Genomic DNA, 21425 nt, shown 5'->3' with positions numbered 1-21425 from the left:
GGTCCTTGAGGATTGCCAATGTCCATGGAGATCTCCTAATGTGCCACTGCTGTAGATAAGAAGGAGGAATGGAAAAATGGGACTGAAATTTGAAATCAATTCTTCAGACAAGGGTCCTTGAAAGGGGGCAGAGTAGATTTACCAAAATGGTTCCAGGGTTGGAGAATTTTAGTTACAAGGTTAGGTTGGAAAAGCTGGGTTTGTTCTCCTCAGAACAAAGGAGATTGAGGGGAGATTTAATAGAATGTACAGAATTATGACAGGCTTAGATAACTCAGACAAAGAAAAACTGTTTCCATTAACAAATGGTACAAGGATTAGGGGACACAGATTGAAAGCTTAGGTCAAAAGATGCAGGGGGAATATAAAGCATTTTTTAATGCAGCGGGTGGTAATGACCTGGAACTCGCTGCCCAAAAGGAAGTTGGATGGCCACCTGAGAGAAATAGACATGCAGGGCTACAGGAATCGAACCGGGGAGTGGGACTGACTGCATAGCTCAGTGGAGAGCGACATGGACTCGATGGGCTGAATGGCCTCCTGTGCTGTATATGACTTCATGTAGAAAATCATAGAATGCTACAGCACTGAAGGTGGCCATTCAACCCATAATATTTGTGCCAACTCTTTGAAAAAGCTATTAAATGAATCCACCTCCCCTCCTCTCTCCCCATAGCCTAACAATTTTTTTATCGTTATGTATTTATTCAATTGTTTTTTGAAAGTTACTATTGAATCTACTTCCACCATCCCTTCAGTCAGTGCTTTCCAGATCATAACAACTCACTGCATATACTCACAACTCTTCCCACCTTTGCTTCTTTTTGCCAATTACATTTTAACATCTAAACAGTATGATTAGATTCTGAATAGGAAATAGATTTATATTTAAAAGCAGATTTAATAGAGGTGTTCAAAATTCTGTGGGGTTTTAATAAAGTAAATAAGGAGAAATTGTTTCCATTGGCAGGTAGGTTGGTAACCAGAAGGCACAGATTTAAGATAATTTGCAAAAGTATGATCAAGAGAGTTTGATCAAGAGAATTCTTTTTATTCGCGGTATGTTGTTATGATCTGGAGCACGCTGCCTGAAAGGGGGGGTGGAAGCAGATTCAATGGTAATGTCCGGGGGGGGGAATGGGATATATATTTTAAAAGGAAAAATCTACAGTGTTATGAGCTACAATCAAGCAATTGAGACTAATTGGATAGCTCGTTCAAAGAGCCTGGAAAGGCACAACGGGCTGCATAGCCTCCTTCTGTGCTGTTTCTGTAATTCCTTGGATAATTTGAAGGGACATGTGTATCTTTTTCCCTATCCTAATCATGAAACAAATATATCCTACTGTTCAGCAATCTCTCCCATCATCTTCTTGCACAATCCCTACATAGGTAGCCCCGTTCCAATTTCATTTGTACATTGGCCAACTGACCTGTAGCAGAATTGTGGTCACTTGCTGACTTTTCATCAGGTTGTTGATAGATTCAAACAGTTTTTTCAGTGACAGTTCAAACTCGGCCTGTTCCTTCTCCTCATACAGCCTAGGTCAAAGAGAAAGATTTTTGTAGTTAGGGGGGCAAACATGCGTCTTTAAAGCATCCACTGTGTTGGTGTTTAATAACATATAATCTTCAGTAACACGTGAATTTGGGAATGTTTGTAGAAAAATAGAGCATTTCTAAGAAAGGAGGTGCAAGGCCTGTGTAGGTTTAGTCTACATTAACACAGACAAGTATTTTTGCATTAATTGTTAGCTGTTCACTCACTCATCACTTTTCCTGGACTCTGGCTAAAGGATCTGTTAGGCAGTGAGGTTACCTCCCTTTGCCAAAACCATTCTGACCCTAGTCAGTTGAAAAGTTGACATGGCTGGAATACCTGGGCACTTTTCTCCCTTTACTTGCCTCTCTTTCAAGTCTGAAGACCCAACTCATTGACAACTCAATGTCGAAGAATGGTCCAAATGTAAATTCCAACTGAGGCTGGTGTCCTTAGGACTGTCTTCTTTTAATTTAATATACTATATTTGCTGCTCACAGTGCAGTCTGCTCTACATTAGAGACAGCAAACACAGATTGGGTGACCACTTTGTGAAACACCTCCATTCAGTCCGCAAGCATAACCCTGAGCTTCTGACTGCCTGTCACTTTAATTCCCCACCTTGCTCTCATGCTGACCTCTCTGTCCTCAGCCTCTAGCAATGTTCCAAAGAAGCTTAAAGTAAGCTCGAGGAACAGCACCTCATTGTTTAATTAGGCATTTTACAGCTTTCCGGACTCATCACTGAGTTCAAAAATTGCCTGATGTGTTTCCTTTTTCTTTGCAGGTTTTGGTTTTGATCTCGTTTCTTTCTCTTGTTTTTCCTTTCAGATGGCAACTGTTCATGATTCTGCCATTCAGACATCCTCTAGGCACATCTTTTGTTTTTTTACTTGTCCCATTACCACTCCCTTTGGACTTGCACCACCAACTCTTTTGTCATTTAATCTGTCCTGTCTTCCACTCAGACCTTCTCCCTTTCAATTGCTTAAAACCTATTACATTTCTAACTTTTCCCAGAAAGGTCATTGACCTGAATCATCAACTATGTTTCTTTTTCCACAAATGCTGCTAGACCTGCTTCATATTCGCAACATTTTCTGTTTTTATTCCGAGGATTGTGTGTTTTTACAAGTTGGAAATCAAAGTGAGAGACTAAGGCCCTTAGAGCAGGTTGTCAAAAGTTTGAAAAGAGGAGAGAAGGTTCAGATCAAACTGAAGGAGCAGTAAAGTGATCCAATGACTTGGGTTTTGAACCTTGAAAACAGAGCAGTTAGTTATTTTAAACTTAAATAAGGGCAATTATGAGGGCATGAAAGCAGAGCCAGCTAAAGTGAACTGGCAAATCAGGTTAAGGGATAGGTCAATAGAGATGCATTTCAAGGCAGACATTTAAGAGGATATTTCAGAATACACATAATTGATAATTTCAATGAGAAAGAAAAATCCGTGGTCAACTAAAACAGTTAAAGATAGTATCAAACTTAAAGAAAAAGCCTATAATTGTGCAAAGTGGGAGGCAGGTCGGAAGGTTGGACGGAATATAAAAAACAGCAAAGAATGACTAAAATATTGATAAGGAAGGTAAAATTAGAGTACGAGAGAAAGCTAGCTAGAAATATGAACACATAGTAAGAGTTTCTATAGATATTTTAAAAAGAAAAGTCAACAAAGTGAGCGTTGGTCCTTTAGATAGTGAGTCTGGGGAATTAATAATGGATAATAAGGAGATGGCAGATGAATTGAACAGATATATTGCGTCGGTCTTCACTATTGAGGATACAAGTAACATCCCAGTATTAGCTATAAGTCAGGAAATGGAAGGGAGGAAGGAACTTAAAATTACAATCACCAGGGAAGTGGTACTGAACAAATTGTTGGAGTTGCGGCCTGACAAGTCCCCGGGTCCTGATGGACTTCATCCTAGTGTGTTAAAAGAAGTGGCTAGTGAGATAGTTAATGCATTAGTTTTAATTTTCCAAAATTCCCTAGATTCGGGGAAGGTTCCGTTAGATTGGAAAATAGCGAATGTAACTCCTTTATTCAAAAAGGGAGGGAGACTGAAAGTAGGAAACTACAGGCCTAACAGCTTAACATCTGTCTTAGGGAAAATGTTAGAAGCTATTAGTAAAGACATTTTAACAGAGCATTTAGAAAAATTCAAGGTAATCAGGCAGAGTCAACATGGTTTTATGGAAGGGAAATCATATTTAACTAATTTATTGGAGTTCTTTGAGGGAGTTACATGTGCTGTGGATAAAGGGGAACAGGTGGATGTATTGTACTTAGATTTCCAGAAGGCATTTGATAAGGTACCACATCAAAGGTTATTGCAGAAAATAAAAGCTCATGGTGTAGGGGGTAACATATTGGCATGCATAGAAGATTGGCTAGCTAACAGGAAACAGGGAGTAGGCACAAATAGGTCATTTTCTGGTTTGCAAGATGTCACAAGTGGTGTGCCACAGGGATCAGTGCTGGGGCCTCCACTTTTTACAATTTATATAAATGACTTGGATGAAGGGACCGAAGGTATGGTTGCTAAATTTGCTGATGACACAAAGATAGGTAGGAAAGTAACTTGTGAAGAGGACATAAGGGGGTTACAAAGGGATATAGATATGTTAAGTGAGTGGGCAAAGGCCTGGCAAATGGTGTATAATGTGGGAAAGTCTGAAATTGTCCACTTTGGCAGGAAGAATTAAAAAGAAGCATATTATCTAAATGGTGAGAGATTACAGAGCTCTGAGGTGCAGGGGGACCTGGGTGTCCTAGTGCATGAATCGCAAAAGATTAGTATGCAGATACAGCATGTAATTAGGAAAGCTAATAGAATGCTATCGTTTATCGCGAGGGGAATTGAATACAAAAGTAGGGAGGTTATACTTCAGCTATACAGGGCATTGGTGAGACCACATCTGGAGTACTGTGTACAGAACTGGTCTCCTTATTTAGGAAGGATGTAAATGCGTTGGAGGCGGTACAGAGAAGGTTTACTAGACTAATACCTGGAATAAGCGGGCTGCCTTATAACGAAAGATTGGACAGGCTAGGCTTGTAGCCGCTGGAATTTAGAAGATTAAGAGGCATCTTGATTGAAACATATAAGATCCTGAGGGGTCTTGACAGGGTGGATGCGGAAAGGATCTTTCCCCTTGTGAGAGAATTTAGAACTAGAGGTTACTGTTTAAAAATAAGGGGTCACCCATTTAAAACAGATGAGGAGAAACATTTTCTCTCAGAGGGTTGTGAGTCTTTGGAATTCTTTTCCTCAAAAGGCAGTGGAAGCAGAGTCTTTGAATATCTTTAAGGCAGAGGTAGATAGATTCTTGATAAGCAAGGGGGTGGAAGGTTATCAGGGGTAGGTGGTAATGTGGAGTAATCAGTTCGGTCATAAAATTATTGAATGGCAGAACAGGCTCGAAGGGCTGAGTGGCCTACTCCTGCTCCTAATTGGTATGTTCCACAGATTTAAGATCTGGGTAGCAAAACTGAACTTGAGTAGGAGATGGTACAATTAGTACTGAATTCATACAGTGAGGATTCAAAGAGGAAGAGGAATTCTTGAATTAATATGTTGAGTTACAAAGAAATAGAAGAGGAAAATTCAGAGGTGTAATCGCTTTGTAGCAGATATTAAAAACAAAGAAATGTTGTGATGGGAGAAAGAGAAACGTGCTTGAATATAGAGTTGTGGAATGTAGTGCCTGTGCTAGTTCTCTGAAAGTGCTCTCTGCTTCGTCCCATTTCCCTGTTATCTTGTCATGCCTTTTAAAATGTTCATTTTCATATATTTACTCACTTTCCTTTTAAAAGCCATGATGGATTCGACTTTGATGAGGCAACATATGTCCTATGTCACTTTCTGCCTAAAATATTATCTTATCCTCTTTCTTACTTCCTTTCCCTCCTTTCTCTCTATTTTTCTCTCCTCAAAAAAAAATAATGCTATATTTATGACAAAGCCTCCAATACAGCACTTTATCAAAGACATTTAAAAGTCTATATACACACCATCCACTGCATTCCCTTTATCACTACACTTTGTTATTTCCTCAAAAGAACTCCCTGATGACTGTCCTTAATTAACCATGCTTCAGCTTAGTATTAACCTTAACCTGTATCATAACCTCTAGAAACAAACCCACTAGTGATATTAGTCTGACTGGTGTGCAATTATCTGGCTTCTTGCTGTTCCTTTTGTTGAACAAATACATTGCATTGGCCACCCTCTGACATTTGAACAAAGTACCAGGAGATCACAATAACCACAATAAGGGGCGGCACAGTGGCGCAGTGGTTAGCACCGCAGCCTCACATCTCCAGGGACCCGGGTTCGATTCCGGGTACTGCCTGTGTGGAGTTTGCAAGTTCTCCCTGTGTCTGCGTGGGTTTTCTCCGGGTGTTCCGGTTTCCTCCCACAAGCCAAAGGACTTGCAGGTTGATAGGTAAATTGGCCATTATAAATTGTCACTAGTATAGGTAGGTGGTAGGGAAATATAGGGACAGGTGGGGATGTTTGGTAGGAATATGGGATTAGTGTAGGATTAGTATAAATGGGTGGTTGATGTTCGGCACAGACTCGGTGGGCCGAAGGGCCTGTTTCAGTGCTGTATCTCTAATCGAATAATCGAACTTTTATATCCAAGAAGAGCTTTAATAAAAGGAACAAATTGTACTTATATAGCAAGTCTCATGACCTTACAACACCCCAAATTGCTTTACAGTTAATGAAGTACTTTTGAAATATAGTCACTGTTGTAATGTAGGGAAACATGGCTGCCAATTTAAGCACATCATTTATTTATTTATTTAGAGATACAGCACTGAAACAGGCCCTTCAGCCCACCGAGTCTGTGCCGACCATCAACCACCCATTTATACTAATCCTACACTAATCCCATATTCCTACCGCATCCCCACCTGTCCCTATATTTCCCTACCACCTACCTATACACGGGGCAATTTATAATGGCCAATTTACCTACCAACCTGCAAGTCTTGGTGGGCGGCGCAGTGGTTAGCACCGCAGCCTCACAGCTCTAGTGACCCGGGTTCAATTCTGGGTACTGCCTGTGTGGAGTTTGCAAGTTCTCCCTGTGTCTGTGTGGGTTTCCTCCGGGTGCTCCGGTTTCCCCCCACAGCCAAAAGACTTGCAGGTTGATAGGTAAATTGGCCATTATAAATTGCCCCTGGCATAGGTAGGTGGTAGGGGAATATAGGGACAGGTGAGGATGTGGTAGGAATATGGGATTAGTGTAGGATTAGTATAAATGGGTGGTTAATGGTCAGCACAGACTCGGTGGGCTGAAGGGCCTGTTTCAGTGCTGTATATCAAAATCAAAAAAAAAATCTTTTGGCTGTGGGAGGAAACTGGAGCACCCGGAGAAAACTCACCCTGAATTGAACCCGGGTCGCTGGAGCTGTGAGGCTGCAGTGCTAACCACTGCGCCACTGTGCCACCCATCATGGTCCCAAAATCATCAGCAAAAATATTAACTGATAATCTGACTTTGTGATGTCAGTCAGTATTGGCAAGTTCACCGGGGAAACTTTCCTGCCCTTCTTCAAAACAGTATCATGCAATCTTTCACATCCACCTGAGAGGACAGATGGGACCTCAGTGTAACCTCTCATCAGAAAAACAGCATCTGCGACAATGCAGCACTCCCTGGAGGGGGACTTGAAACTATAACTTTCTGACTGCTGGGAGAGAGTGCTACCAACTGATAGAAAAACAAGGGATTTGACAGAAGTAAATCAGCCACGATCAAAAAAGAAGTATTCTTGGAAGGTTTTTTGAAGACAGCAAAGCAAGCAACAAGGCATAAAAACAGAAAGTGCTAGAAATACTCAGCAGGTCAGGCAGCATCTGTGGAGATAGAAGCCGAGTTACCGTTTCAGGTCTGTGACCTATCATCAGAACTGGCAAAGGGTTTTCCAGTACTTCCAGCAGTTTCTGTTTTTATTTCAGATTTCCATCATCTGCAGTATTTTGCTTTTATTTTAGCAAGTAATAAGGCATATTGGTTGCGGAAGAGAGTTCCAGAAGCAGAAAACACTGAAATCAATCTCTCGAGATTGTAATAGTTAGTTGGGTCATCTCTTAATGAAGATTTGTATTTTCAATTCTCAGCCTTAATCCAAGGCAATTTCTATTAGTGCATTATTCAAAACACATTTGTTTTCTATCCTTCAGAAGAGATGCTAAACCATAGTTCTGACTGCATGTTGCAATGGATCAGGTTGATATTATTCAAGTAAGAGCAGGGACATCTGTCAGTGTCTTAGCCAACATTCTGTCCTTAACCAATAATGCCAAAGCACAGTAATTGGTCATTCATCCCATTTACTGTTTTGTGGGATCTCGCTGCATTTCCCCTCATAACAAGAGACAGTAGTTCCAAAACAAATGCTTTCTGATGTCATCGGAAATGAAAGAAGGTGCAATGTCAAGACAAATTATTTTTATAGAAGTAGCTTTTGAAATAATAAAACAACTTGCATTTTTTAACATAGTAAAGCACCTGAAGGCACTTAACAAGAGTGTTATCAATGAATATTTTAGACATCGAGCCACAGGAGATGTCAGGGCAGATGACTAGAAGTTTTATCAAAGGGTTAAGTTTTAAGGGGAATCTTAAAGGAGGAGAGAGAGTTAAAGAGGTTTAGGGAGGGAATTCCAGAGCCCGAGGTCAAGACAGTTAAAAGTACGGCTGCCAATCAGAGAGGCACAGGATGCCAGAATTGGAGAAGTCATAGAGTCATTTATGGCACAGAAGGAGGCCATTTGGCCCATCAACTCCATGTCAGCTCTCCACGGAGCAATCCAGTCAGCCCCACTCCCCCGCTTGATCCCCGTAGCCCTGCAAATTTATTTCCTTCAAGCAGCTGTCCAATTTCCTTTTGAAATCATTGATTGTCTCCGTTTCCACCACACGTGATCTCAAAAGCTTCTAGGGCTGAAGGAAGTTCTAGAGATAGGGAGGGGCGAGGCCATGGAGAGATTTGAAAACAAGGATGAAGATTTTAAAATTGAACTCTTGTTGGACTGGGAGCAAGTCAACAAGCACAGGGGTGATGGGTGAATGAAATTTGGAATGAGTTAAGATAAAGGCAGCAGAGTTTTGGATGCGCAAAAGTCTATGTAGGGTGGAAGATGGGAGGCCAGCCAGAAGAGCATTGCAATAGTCAAGTACAGAGGTGACAAAGCCATGGATAAAGGTTTCCACAGCTAATGAGCCGTGACAGAGGCAGAGGCAGGCAATGGTACAGAGGTGGTGATTGAGCGGATAGCTGGTTGAAACTTCATCTCAGGTTCAAACACAACACCACAATTGTGAATAGTCTTGCTCAGCTTCAGACAATTGCCAGGAAGTGGAGTGTAAATAGTGGTCAGGGAATGAAATTTGTGGCAGAACTAAAGCCACTGGCTTCAGTCTTGCCAATATTTATGCTTATCCAAGACTGCATGTCAGACAAGCAGTGTGACTAATCAGAGATAGTGGAGGGGTCAAAAGAGGTGGTGGAGAGATAGATCTGAGTATAGTCAGTGTAGATGTAGAAACTGATGTGTTTTCAGATGATGTCGCCAAGGAGAAACATGCAAATGAGAAATAGAAGGGGCTAAGAATAGATCCTTGCGCAACTCCAAATCTAATGTTGAGAGTTGGAAGAGAAGGCATTGCAGGTGATTATCTAACTATGATTCGATAGAAACAAATGGAAGCAGGCAAGGAAGGTCCCACCAAGCTGCACAACAGAGGAACATAGAAAAATAGGGATAAAAACAAAAAGTGCTGGAAAATAGTCAGCAGATCTGGCAGCATCTGTGGAGAGAGAAACAAAGTTAACGTTTCAGGTCAGTGATCTTTCATCAGAACTGGCAATGGTTAGAAATGTAATAGGGTTTAAGCAAATAGAGTGGGGGTGGGGCAAAAGAGAACAAAGGGGAGGTATTAGAACAAAGAAAATTACAGCACAGGAACAGGCCCTTCGGCCCTCCAAGCCTGCACCGATCCAGATCCTCTATCTAAACATGTCGCCTATTTTCTAAGGGTCTGTATCTCTTTGCTTCCTGCCCATTCATGTATCTGTCTAGATACATCTTAAAAGACGCTATCGTGCCCGCGTCTACCACCTCCGCTGGCAACGCGTTCCAGGCACCCACCACCCTCCGTGTAAAGAACTTTCCACGCATATCCCCCCTAAACTTTTCCCCTCTCACTTTGAACTCGTGACCCCTAGTAATTGAATCCCCCACTCTGGGAAAAAGCTTCTTGCTATTGATAGGACATAGGGTCACAGAGAATAACTGGCAAGGAGGTCATGGAGCAAAGGCAAAGAGTGTGTAAATAGTGTGGTGAAAGACAAAGCGTTAGTGCAGAGAGGGTGTTAAAAGACAGAATAATGAAAGCCCTAGCCAAAAGCACAAACATGAAAAAATAAGCGGGCAGGCACATGGTAAAAAAAATTGAATGATGAAACAAATTAAAATAAAATGAAATAAAAAAAAGTAAAACTAAAAATAAAAGGGTGTGGTGGGGGGGGTGCAATCATGCTCTGAAATTATTGAACTCAATGTTCAGTCCGGCAGGCTGTAGTGTGCCTAATCAGTAAATGAGATGCTGTTCCTCGAGCTTGTGTTGATGTTCACTGGAGCCGGGCTGCCCTCCTTAATTGGATTTGTTTTTCCCCAAAATATAATTGATGGCAGCTCTGGTGACAGCCTGTCAATTGGCCACTGTTGGTAATGCCATCCCAGGTCCCGCCACCTATCGAAGCAGGGTCACCTCTAACTTTCGGCCCCGGAGGCAGGACTTGCAGGACATGGCAAAGTTCAGCCCAAGGACATTCAACATGATAACTTGATGATAGTTACCATGTTTCATTATCTGTTTTAATATTCTAATCTAACTTATTTTATTTTTTATCATCCGCATTAATGAATGATTTGTATTCATATAGGATCTTATATTGTCTCTCAGGAACATCTCAACACTGTTCGCGTTTAACGAATTGTTTTAGAGTATAATCTCTTTAAATGGCCAATAGAATCACCACCTAAAGGACAACAATTCTGGCAGCACAGTACTCCATCAGTACTGTATTGTCATTCCTAGATAACATGCTTAAGGCCTAGAGTGGGGCTTGAACCCATCACCTTCTGACTCAGTAGTAAAAGATTAACCACATGAGCTAATCTACTTCATTAGAAGTTTGTGGGTATTCAAATGGCTCCTGTCGAGGACTGTCACTGGTGGCTTATTACCTCTCTAATCTTTATGGATGAGTATATAAATAAGCTAGGAGAAGCTATAACAGTATAAAGGCAATTAGTTAAATATTCTTTTCTGTACCATTTATAATCAATTGCTTAAGATTTTTCATCATAATATATCAGTTCTACTTCAAGTAGAAATGGCAAGAGAAGTACTCTCAACTAGACGATGATCTATTATTTAAATCAGCTTTATTATTCATTATTGAGGACAGGGCGACACCTCCTTCTAACTGGTGTTGGTTTTGGCAGCTGCTTTGCATCCATTTATACTGGGATTCACTACAGCCTTCCGTACAAATGTCAGAAACACCTGTCCAAATTCTTAAATCCAATGGTGATCAAGTAATATTTTTAGAAGATTGATAACCAAAGTGCTTACTATGTTAAATTCTGGCAGCTTATGGACCGCCTTCAGAACCCCACTTTTGTTTTTACAATTAAACCAGAAATACTTTAAAAATATCTATTCTTTTAAACAAGCGGTCTGATTAAGATAATGGAATGTTAAAATGATCAATTAATAAGAGAAGTAAATCAATGTCTGGAACTTACTGTGCAAATAACGATCGAGACCTCACGATGAACTTAAAGATGTACTCCAGTGCTTTCAATGTTCGTAAGATTGGTTCACACTGCTTGCCTGCGCAACATAAATCCAGGTAGTTTTTCAACACAGTCATCAGTTTTCTAGAGTAAAATTCACAGAACAAAATGAAGAGGAATGACAAATGTATATAATTGTACAAAAGCAAAATGCTGCAGATGCTGGAAATCTGAAACAAAAATATAAACAGAAAATGCTGGAAATACTCAGCAATTCAGGCAGCATCTGTGGAAAGAAAAGCAGAGTTAATGTTTCAGGTCGATGACCTTTCATTGACCTGAAACTTTGGCTGAAATTTTACGGTAGGTGTGGGAGGGGGCCGAAAAGTTGGTGGCGAACCTGCCTCCGCCAGGCCTGGGGATCCAGACCGATTTTACTCTCCCCAGGCCCTTAATTGGTCTTGGGCAGGACTTCATCTCATTGAGGTAGGAAGTCCCGCCTAATGGAGCTGCTGGCCAATCAGCGGGCCAGCAGCTCTTAGTCCCAGCAGTACCACCGCTCCTGGAGGCACTGCTGGGACTACAACCAGCTGCAGGAGGAAGATGAAGGACGTCCCCGGAAAAAAGGTAAGTGTCCCGGCGATGCGCTAAAAAATCGGTCAGGCCCCAGCAAGCCAAGGGGGGTCAGTTGGGGGTGGCGGGGGTGCCCGATGAGGAGGGACACCCCCCAGAATGCAAGAAGGCTGCCTAGTTTCATTAGGAGGGCTTTCTGAGGCCTCAGCCGCCCGTTTGCCAAGCATAAAATACCCATGGCGGCAGGCGGAGGCCCTTAAGTGGCAGTTAATTGGCCACTTAAGGGCCTTGATTGGCCTGGGGCAGGCAGGCTATTTCTCGCCACCGCTGTCCCCGTGTAAATTGTCAACAGAGGTGGGAGTGGATCGGGAAGGGCCCCCCCCACCTCCCACTCCATTTTACAGTCCCCCCACCACCAGCCCGCTCTTTTGGTGGGCATAAAATTCCAGCCTTTAACTCTGTTTTTCTCTTCACACATGCTGCCTGACCTGCTGAGTATTTCCAGCATTTTCTGTGTTTGTTAAAAAAAAAATTGTGCGCCTGTCGATAATTGATTTATTTACACTGGTGATTTTGATCTTCTTTCAACTGTAATATTTGATATTGAAATAACTATCAATGTAATTGAAGAGATTTAAGGGAATTTGAAGACTCAACATTAAACATGTCCAACAACTGAAAAAGGAACACTGGAACAAATAAAATGCTGCATTATATACAGAAAGACTTGTATTTATATAGCGCCTTTTACAACCATCCAGACATCCCAAAGCGCTTTACAGCCAATTAAATGCTTCTGAATTATTGTCACTACTTTAATGTAGGAAGCCAATTTGTACACAGGAAACTCCCACAAATAGCATTATAATAACAACCAGATCATCTGTTTTTGGTGCTGATTGAGAGATAAATAATGCTCAGAACACTGGGAAGAATTCCCCTATTCTTCTTTGAAACAGTGTCGCGCGATCTTTTTTGTCCATCCAACAGGGTATCGGTTTAACATCTCATCCAGAAGTCAAAAACTCCAACAGTGCAGCAAAGTCCCTCAGTACTACACTGAAGTGTCAGCCTGGATTATGTGCTCAAGTCTCTAGAATGACACTTTATGACACATAGGATGGAGTGCTAACACTGAGCCATGGCTGACACCAAAACAGTAGGCTGCAAGTTGTGAGGAAATCTTGCTGCAACTGTAGCGAGCTTTAAAAAAAAGATTTGGCATCCAGATGAGAGGTGATTTCTCCCAGGAATGAACAATAAGCAACTTGCCAGCTAGTCTGGGTAATCAGAAAGATTCCTCTCAATGTGATGTTGGAAAACCCTTTCATCCCTGTTTATCTATAAAAGAGGCTTGTGAGGTATTGGAAAGCAGATGCCAAAAGGACTTCTGAAACAGAGAGAACAGTCAGGCAGTGAAGTGCTCAGAACTTTAAAAGCAGATGAAAGACTGCAGGGAAAGAAGTTCTTAACTACGTTACAGGGCAGGATGCAGAAAAAGAATACTCTGTAAATTAAGTAACAAGTCCCACTGATGTGGGGTAGCATGGTAAGTTACTTATTTTATATAATTATCTGATTTTATATAATTATAATTTTATATAATTGTAAGTTATACTGATTGAACTAAGTGAATCATCCTGTTGCTCTGCACATCTGCCTTTCTCTGTAGTAAAGTAGTTTTTAATTCAAATCAAACTTCTCACCTAGTGTTAACTTAGTCTGCCTACAGAGAGACTGAAGAACAACATGAAAGACCAGGTGATTTGGTCCAGATCACAATTGAGATTCATTATTACGCACGTAGGCCCCATTACCATACTGTGGGAATGCAGAACCATATAAAGTAATTCACTCAGACCTCTTACAGAATTGACTGATTCAAGTGAATATCTGTGGCAGACCTGAATTTACAACAGGGTATCAGAGGACAAACTCGAAAATTCTGCCATAATCCAATATTCCAAGATCAGTAAAGTGATAATTAACTAGCCACTTGATCTTAATTGCACAAAGAAACAAGCTCCAGATAAAGGAGCTGTATGCGATTGAGCTATGCTAAAGACAGGAGCAGAATTGGAAGCTTTTCCACTGAGGTTCGGCACAGATGTTTTTCAGGCAGATGGCTTCTCAATTAATACAGAATGTTGACATACGTGCCAACCTAAAACAACCAGCAAAAGTAGACCAACAATTTCAGAAAGAGCCTCAACAAGCTGGCAATTTAAAAATAGCCAAAACATGTGAGAGCAAACACACCACCTTAAGTGGCAGAATATCCTTCATTTGTACTGAAGGAATAAAAAGTAAGTGAAAGATTGAAGGGAAGAACCAATCATTTGCTGGCCTTTCACAGAGACCCCCTTTTCTCTTTTAACATTCCTGGTTCACACGCTGGCACTCAACTCAACCTGGCATTCTGCTCCTATGTCTCCGTGACTCAGTGGTACTCACTCTGCCCACTGTCAATTAATGCTGCCAATCCACTCCCCAAAACACCACTCCCCAATCCATACCCCAATTCCTCTTCCTCTTCAATATCATCCAATTCCCTTTCCCTCCTTTATTCATTGCTATTTCCTATCTTTCACTACCATTCATTCCCATTGTTTTAACTGGCATTTATTCCCCATTAGTCATTTCATGTCACTTCTAGCAAAATCCGGCTTCCATTGCATTGGACTTGGTCTCACCTTCACTCAACACTGCTCTTCATGCTAATGTGTGCCATAGATAGGTGGATGTCAAGCTTGCGGGAAAGAGGTCCTAATCTGTGCTGACAGTCTGTGTGAAATGCTGACAGTCAACAGTGAGGGTCAGCTGCAGTAACTCTTGTGTTCCTGGTATAAACATTTGGATTTGTTCCCAGTGACAGTCTTGACACTGCTCTTCTTACCATCTGAAATGCTCTACCTTTTTGTTTTTTGCTCATATTTCCAATTTTCTCTCCTCCTCCCTCAAATATGGTAACTCCTGTTGGATATCACTCCATGAATGCCAACCATTCTTAGTATCTTGCCAAAGTGGCTTTTCTCCATGAACCCAGATGGTTGGGATTGGCAGACATGTGTGAAGTATGATTATTGGGAAAGATATGAGAGTGTTGCCCCTGTATATAGAGATATACCCCCAAATTTAGTTACTGCCTTCAGCAGAGGAGTCATAGAGTCATACAGCACAGAAACAGGCCCTTAGGCCCAACCCGTCTGCGCCGACCATCAAGCACCCATCTGCTTATTACAAGAGAGGATCTTATTTTTCAGGGTAAACCATGTTGACTATGTAGAATGACATAGAATATACAACACAGACACAGGTCATTTGACCCAATTGGTCATTATTGGTATTTAAATTCCACATGAGCCTCCTCCTACCCTAATACGTCTAGCCCTATCAGCATACCGTTCTATCCCTTTCTCCCTCATGTATTTATCTAGCTTCCCCTTAAATGCATCCCATTAAATGTTGATGCAACTACTTGATATCGTAGTAATATACACTTTCTAATCACTCTCTGGGTAAAGATGTTCCTCCTGAATTCCTTTTTGGATTTATTAATGACTATCATATTTATGGCCCCTTGTCCTGGATTCCCCATGAGTGGAAACATTTCCGCTACATCTACAATAGATGAAGAGGAAGAGATGTACTTGTTCTATCAGCTTTCTTAATAGTCGTCATAAATATCCACTCCATTTATTAACAGTGCTCACCTAACTGGAGGGAAATGCTCAACCCTATTTTTAACATCTTGTTGGTCTAACATCTTGCTGCAACTTGTCACATTTTATTCCCACAACAGTGAAGGATGACCCAATTAAAAGCAAGGCTACTGCACTGGCAGGTACAGCAACGGAACTTACTTATAAGCCAAGGTGGCACTGAAGTGCTGTTTGATGTAGGCTTCAAGGACAGCATTAAAGTGCTGGAATTTCCTGTCTGCGATCAGCCCTATAATGTATATCTGTAAAATAAAAACGTTTATGTTACAATCACTATGGGAAAGGACAGGTTCAGCACATGAAATTATTCTTTTTAATATAATTTCTCTCAAAAAGGGTCTGCATTGTCTCCTTTGACCAGCATCTTTCACTAACTCTTTATTGAAGATTCAGTGCACCGAGGGAATGCTGCCCTGTCAGAGGTTCCGTCTTTCAGATGAGACTTCAAATCAAGACTCCATTTGCCCTCTCAGGTGGACATAAAGGATCTTATGGAACCACCTGAAGAAAAGCAGAAGAGTTCTGCCTGATGTCCTGGCCACCATTTATCCCTGAGCAATGTCACTGAAAAAACACATGTCTGGTCATTTGTCTCATTGCTATTGTGGGACCTTGCTATGCACAAATTGGCTGCTGCGTTTCCTATATTACAACAATACTTTATTGTGAAGCATTTTGAGACATCCTGAAGTTGTGAAAGAAGTTAAATAAATGCAAGTGCTTTCTTTTTGAGAGATACTGAAAACAAACAGTGGAGAGGGGAGGGCTCGTATATCAGAGGAGCTTCTCATGGAGCTGCTCCTGAGCCACTCACGAGCCTAGGATGTGTGGGGGCCATGGGCAGGATCACTGGCTACCTGCCTCTCTTCCTTGGACTGGGTGGCACTGGAAAGGGCCATACAGTGCCTACCGGTACCTTTGAGGTCTTTCACAATCTGCAGGCGCCACAAGATATGATCTGTCTAATTGATCATGACGAGATCCTAGTTTAGTTTTACTTCATGCTCATTTTTGTTTGATTGGACCATGTGATGAGACTATGTTTTATTATTGGGGCGCCCTTCTCAGTTCAAGGGGGTACTTGTCATGCTGATTTATGGGGTACCCAGTGACACCAGTTTTGATCCAATTAAAATAATACTGACATATGAATTTCCTGTTCTTCCTGGGATTTTTTTGGTTCTGTTGTTGTTTAGCCTTCAGGATCGCTTCGGGTTTGTTTCCTGAATTTGGTCTAATCGTGTGAAATATACTGCAAGTAATTTGGTTCTTTATTGTACAAAAGATAATTGGGGAATGTTCGTTAACATAAAACTTTAACTAGCAAAGTAATTTTGTATGGTTGAAATAAATGACTTCAATAAATGTTTTAACTGTCTTCACAAAGTAGAACACCAAAAGGAGCTGGAAGTTTTCATTCATGGTCTCTTCATTGTTCCTCCCCTTGGATTTATGTTCAACCATCTTTTTTTTATATACGTTCTTGGGATGTAGATAGTGCTGGCAAGGCCACATTTTTTGACCATCACTGGGAAGATGCTGTTGGTTCTCCTCCTTGAACTGCTGCAGCTCTTATGGTCTCTGATAGGAAATTCCAGAATTTGGACCCAGTGACGCTGAAGGAACAGCAGCAGATTCCCAGGTAAGGATGAAGGGGAACTTGGAGCTCGGTTATTGTATTTCTATGTTTCTTTATGTGTTATTCATCATTGGAATGTGTGCGCCATTTGCCACACTGACATTTATTGTCCATTCTTAGTTACCCTGAGAAAGTTTGGTACAACTGAGTGGCTTGCTAGGCCAGTTAAAAGTCAGCCATACTGGTAAGACTATAGTGACATATAGGCCCGACTAAGTAAGGATTTCAGATTTCATGTCCGAATGGATATTCGTGAACCAGTGGGAATTTTGACAATCTAACAGCTTCATTCAAATTCTCAAACTGCCATGTTGGAGTTCCTCAGGGTAGTGTTCTAGGCCCAACCATGTTCAGCTGCTTCATCATCTGACCTTTCCACCATCATAAGGTCAGAAGTGTGGACTTTCACTGAAGATTGCACAGTGTTCAGTTCCATTCGCACCTCCTTAGATACTGAAGCAGTCTGTGCTGCATGCAGCAAGACCTGGAGAACATTCAGACTTGGGGTGCTAAGTGACAAGTAACATTCATGCCACACAAGTGCTAGGCAATGACCATCTCCAACAAGAGAGAATCTAATCATTTCAGTCAGCCTTTGTTAATTGTCCTTAATTGGCCATTAACTTACCTCAATTGGCTATCTGCTACTTGTGGTTGGGTCCTTCCAACCCCGATCCCACCTCTGGGAAAATGGCCCGGGTGAGTGATGGTGCTAGCAAACAGGCACTGAAGTTTTGTGCCCGCCTACCTCTGTACCCGCCCCCCTATGGGGACGGAAATCCTGCCCTAAAGCTCCCTCTACACTGTCCTGTTAAATGCTCCCAGGCCAGGTACAGGATGGGTTAGCTATGGAGTAAAGCTCCCTCTACCCATCAAACACTTCCAGTGCAGCTACAGCACAGGTTAGCCACACAGTAAAACCCACATTGTCTAATCAAACATTCCCAGGCCAGGTACAATGAAATACCATGAGGTAGACTTCTATCTCGGGTGCATTCGTCAGTCTGGATCCCAATTGTGCTGGTTTTCCAAAGTGAAATTTCGGTTCAAATTTCTGCACAAACTAATTTTTAAGAGTGGTAACCTGGTTTGTTTTAATCAATACATCTGAAAATGGGGTTATCACAAAAAATAAGCATTTTTAATAAATATCTAGCCACACGTGCGGAAACTGACATTATATCATTGTAAACGACTTTAACAAACTATACGGAACCATTTACTAATGTCATTGGTGTATGCTAATAAGTTTCTCAGCAAATTCATTTTTTTTAAATAACTTTTAAAATGGACCCACTACAGTCTTGGTGCCTAAAAGAGCAAGCTTAATTTGAAGCAGCTCCTCGAACAGTCACAAACAGGTGCAATCCATGGAAACCTGAAATCCTTATTATTTTGATCGAGGTACGTAGCCACTTATGTGGGCAGGGCTGGCTTCCAGCATGATATATTTTAAACCAGCAAGATAGATTGCGGAAGCTCGATGTAGCTGCACTTAAAAAGCCTCAGTCTTTAATGCTGGTTTGGCTGATCACAAACTAATGTAAACTCTATGCCTTTATGATTCAAGCAGGGGACTGCACTCTCAGGGAGCACTGATCAGAGAATCGGAGCTACTATTCTGTAGTCCTACCACCTGTTCATTCTCCCTTCAAGGACAGACTAGCCCCACAGAGTAAAGCTCTGCAATGCTGCATCAATGTTCTTTAACATCCATGTCATAAAGAGTAAAACTACTGTGCCAGTGAGATTTTCATTTTCCTGAAAGTGGTAAATTTTGTACCGTAGACTTATGCTTTTAATATGTTCCATATTCTAATTCAACATACAAGTATCACGGAATCACATTGGTCAATTTTCTCCTCTTTCCTCCCATTAAGGCATCATCTTTCTGTGGCTTACAGACCCTAGAGTCCCAGACCACCTCGAGAGGGAATTCTTCCGTGCCAGCCTTGAAGCAGAGTGTCAACAAGTTTGTGTGACTTTGTACAAATCATACAGGGAGGACATCATGACTGAGTCGACACCTGATATTCACATGCACAAGTTGGTACATAGAGATCACAACCAGGCTCCCTGGTTAGCATTAATTCAGGGGCACAGTGTACCCTTTACACCATCACACTGACAGAGATCAAGTGATGTCACTGTCATATTATAGATCACTCCTCCAATGAAATGATTTGAAAAAGAGCTGTACAGGCTGGATGGGTTGCACCTGAACAGAGCCAGGACTGAGTTCCTTGTGGGACATTTTGTGAATGCGGTTGCGGAGGGTTTAAACTAGTTTGGCAGGGGAATAGGTACCTGAGGATAGACTCAGTTGGAACAAAATCAGAAATGAAAATGGAAGGCAGAGGAACCAAAGATTGGAAAATAAAAAAAAGAGTTTGGCAGTGCTCAAGGGTATTCAGTTCAATGCCACGAGTATAGCAAATAAAGCAGATGAGCTGAGGGCTCAGATAGACACGTGGCAGGATGATATCATAGATTTTACAGAAAGATGGCTTAAAGAGGGACAGGAATGGCAGCTCAATGTTCCTGGTTACAGGCGAGATAGATTCTACAGAAACATGGCTGAAAGAGGGACAGGAATAGCAGCTCAACGTTCCTGGTTACAGATGAGATGGGGGAAGGGGAATAAAAAGGGATGGGAGTGGCAATTTTGGTTAGAGAAGAAATTACAGCTGTGAGGAGGGATGATATGTTGTAAGGATCATCAATTGAGGCCATATGGATTGAGCTTAGGAACAAAATTGGGGTAGTCGCACTACTGGGACAGTCAAATGGAGATAGAAGAGCAAATATGTAGGCAAATCTCTGAGAAGTGCAAAACAATAGAGCAGTAATAGTAGGGGATTTTAACTACCCCAATATTCAGTGGGACAGTTTTAGTGTGAAAAAAATGGAAGGAACAGAATTCTTAAGGTGCTTTCAGATGAACTATTTTGGCCAGTATGTAGCAACTCAACAAGAGAGGGCACAGTTCTGGACTTGGTTTTAGGTCATGAAGCTGGGCAGGAGGGAGGAGTGGAAGGGGGAGAGCATTTTGGTAGTAGTGATCATAATTCAGTTAGTTTTAACATAATTATGAAAAAGTAAAGAGCTAGAATAGGAGTTAAAGTTCTAAATTGGGGTAGGGCCAATCTTATTAAGCTGAGAAGTTATTTAGCAAAAGTGGACTGGAAACAGTTACTTGAAGGTAAATCAGTGTCAGAGCAGTGGGAGACATTCAAAGGAGAGATTCAGGGGGTTCAGAGTAAACAGGTTCCCACAAAGAAAACAGGTGGGACAGCCAAATCTAGATCCCCATGGATGCCAAGGAGCTTACAGGGTAAGATAAGGCAGAAAAGGAAAGGTTATTTCAGACAGCAAGATCTCAATACTACAGAAAGCCAAGAGGAGTATAGAAAGTTGAGGGGTGAAATCAAAAAGGAAATTAGGAAAGCAAAGAGAGGGCATGAAAGAATATTGGCAAGCAAAATCAAGGTGACCCCAAAGATGTTTTATCAATGCATTAAGAGCAGAGGAGAAAGGTAAAAAGGAAAAAGTAAGGCCCATAAAAGACCAAAAAGGTAACGTATGTGTAGGGACGGAAGATGTTGGTATGGTTCTGAATGAATACTTTGCGTCTATCTTCACAAAAGAGGGGGATGATGCAAATACTGTAGTTAAGGAAGAGGGGTGTGAAGTATTAGATGTGATAAACATAGGGAGAGAGGAAGTATTAATGGGATTAGCATCCTTGGAAGTGGATAAATCACCAGAGCCGGATGAAATGTATTCCAGGTTGTTGAAAGAAGCCAGGGAGGAAACAGCGGAGGGTCTGACCATCATTTTCCAGTCCTCACTGGATACAGGTATGGTGCCAGAGGATTGGAGGACTGCTAATGTTGTACCTTTGTTTAAAAAGGAAGCAAGGGATAAACCAAATAATTACAGTCCAGTCAGTCTGACCTCAGTAGTGGGCAAATTATTGGATCAATTCCGAAAGACAGGATAAACTGTCACTTAGGAGAGCATGGATTAATCAAGGGTAGTCAGCATGGATTTGTTAAGGGTAGGTGTTGTCTGAATAACTTGATTGAATTTTTTGAAGAAGTAACAAGAAGAATTGATGAGGGT

General features: G+C 41.5%; 1 protein-coding gene across 3 annotated transcripts in view; it reads right to left on the bottom strand.

Moving 5' to 3' along the window:
- The window catches only part of LOC137375787 (dedicator of cytokinesis protein 2-like), a 690449-nt gene that overhangs the window by 480405 nt on the left and 188619 nt on the right, over positions 1 to 21425 (bottom strand). For all 3 annotated transcript variants that reach the window (XM_068043220.1, XM_068043218.1, XM_068043221.1), the window contains exons 21-23: positions 15803 to 15903; positions 11376 to 11510; positions 1434 to 1542 (exon numbers count right to left, since the gene is read on the bottom strand). In XM_068043220.1, the coding sequence (XP_067899321.1) occupies positions 1434 to 1542; positions 11376 to 11510; positions 15803 to 15903 (345 nt within the window). The remainder of the gene's footprint in view (positions 1 to 1433; positions 1543 to 11375; positions 11511 to 15802; positions 15904 to 21425) is intronic.

Source organism: Heterodontus francisci, chromosome 12 (genome assembly GCF_036365525.1).
Source record: "Heterodontus francisci isolate sHetFra1 chromosome 12, sHetFra1.hap1, whole genome shotgun sequence".
Classification (NCBI taxonomy): Eukaryota; Metazoa; Chordata; class Chondrichthyes; order Heterodontiformes; family Heterodontidae; genus Heterodontus; species Heterodontus francisci.
Note: the sequence above shows the minus strand (reverse complement) of the source record. Positions and strands in the feature narration are given on the sequence as shown.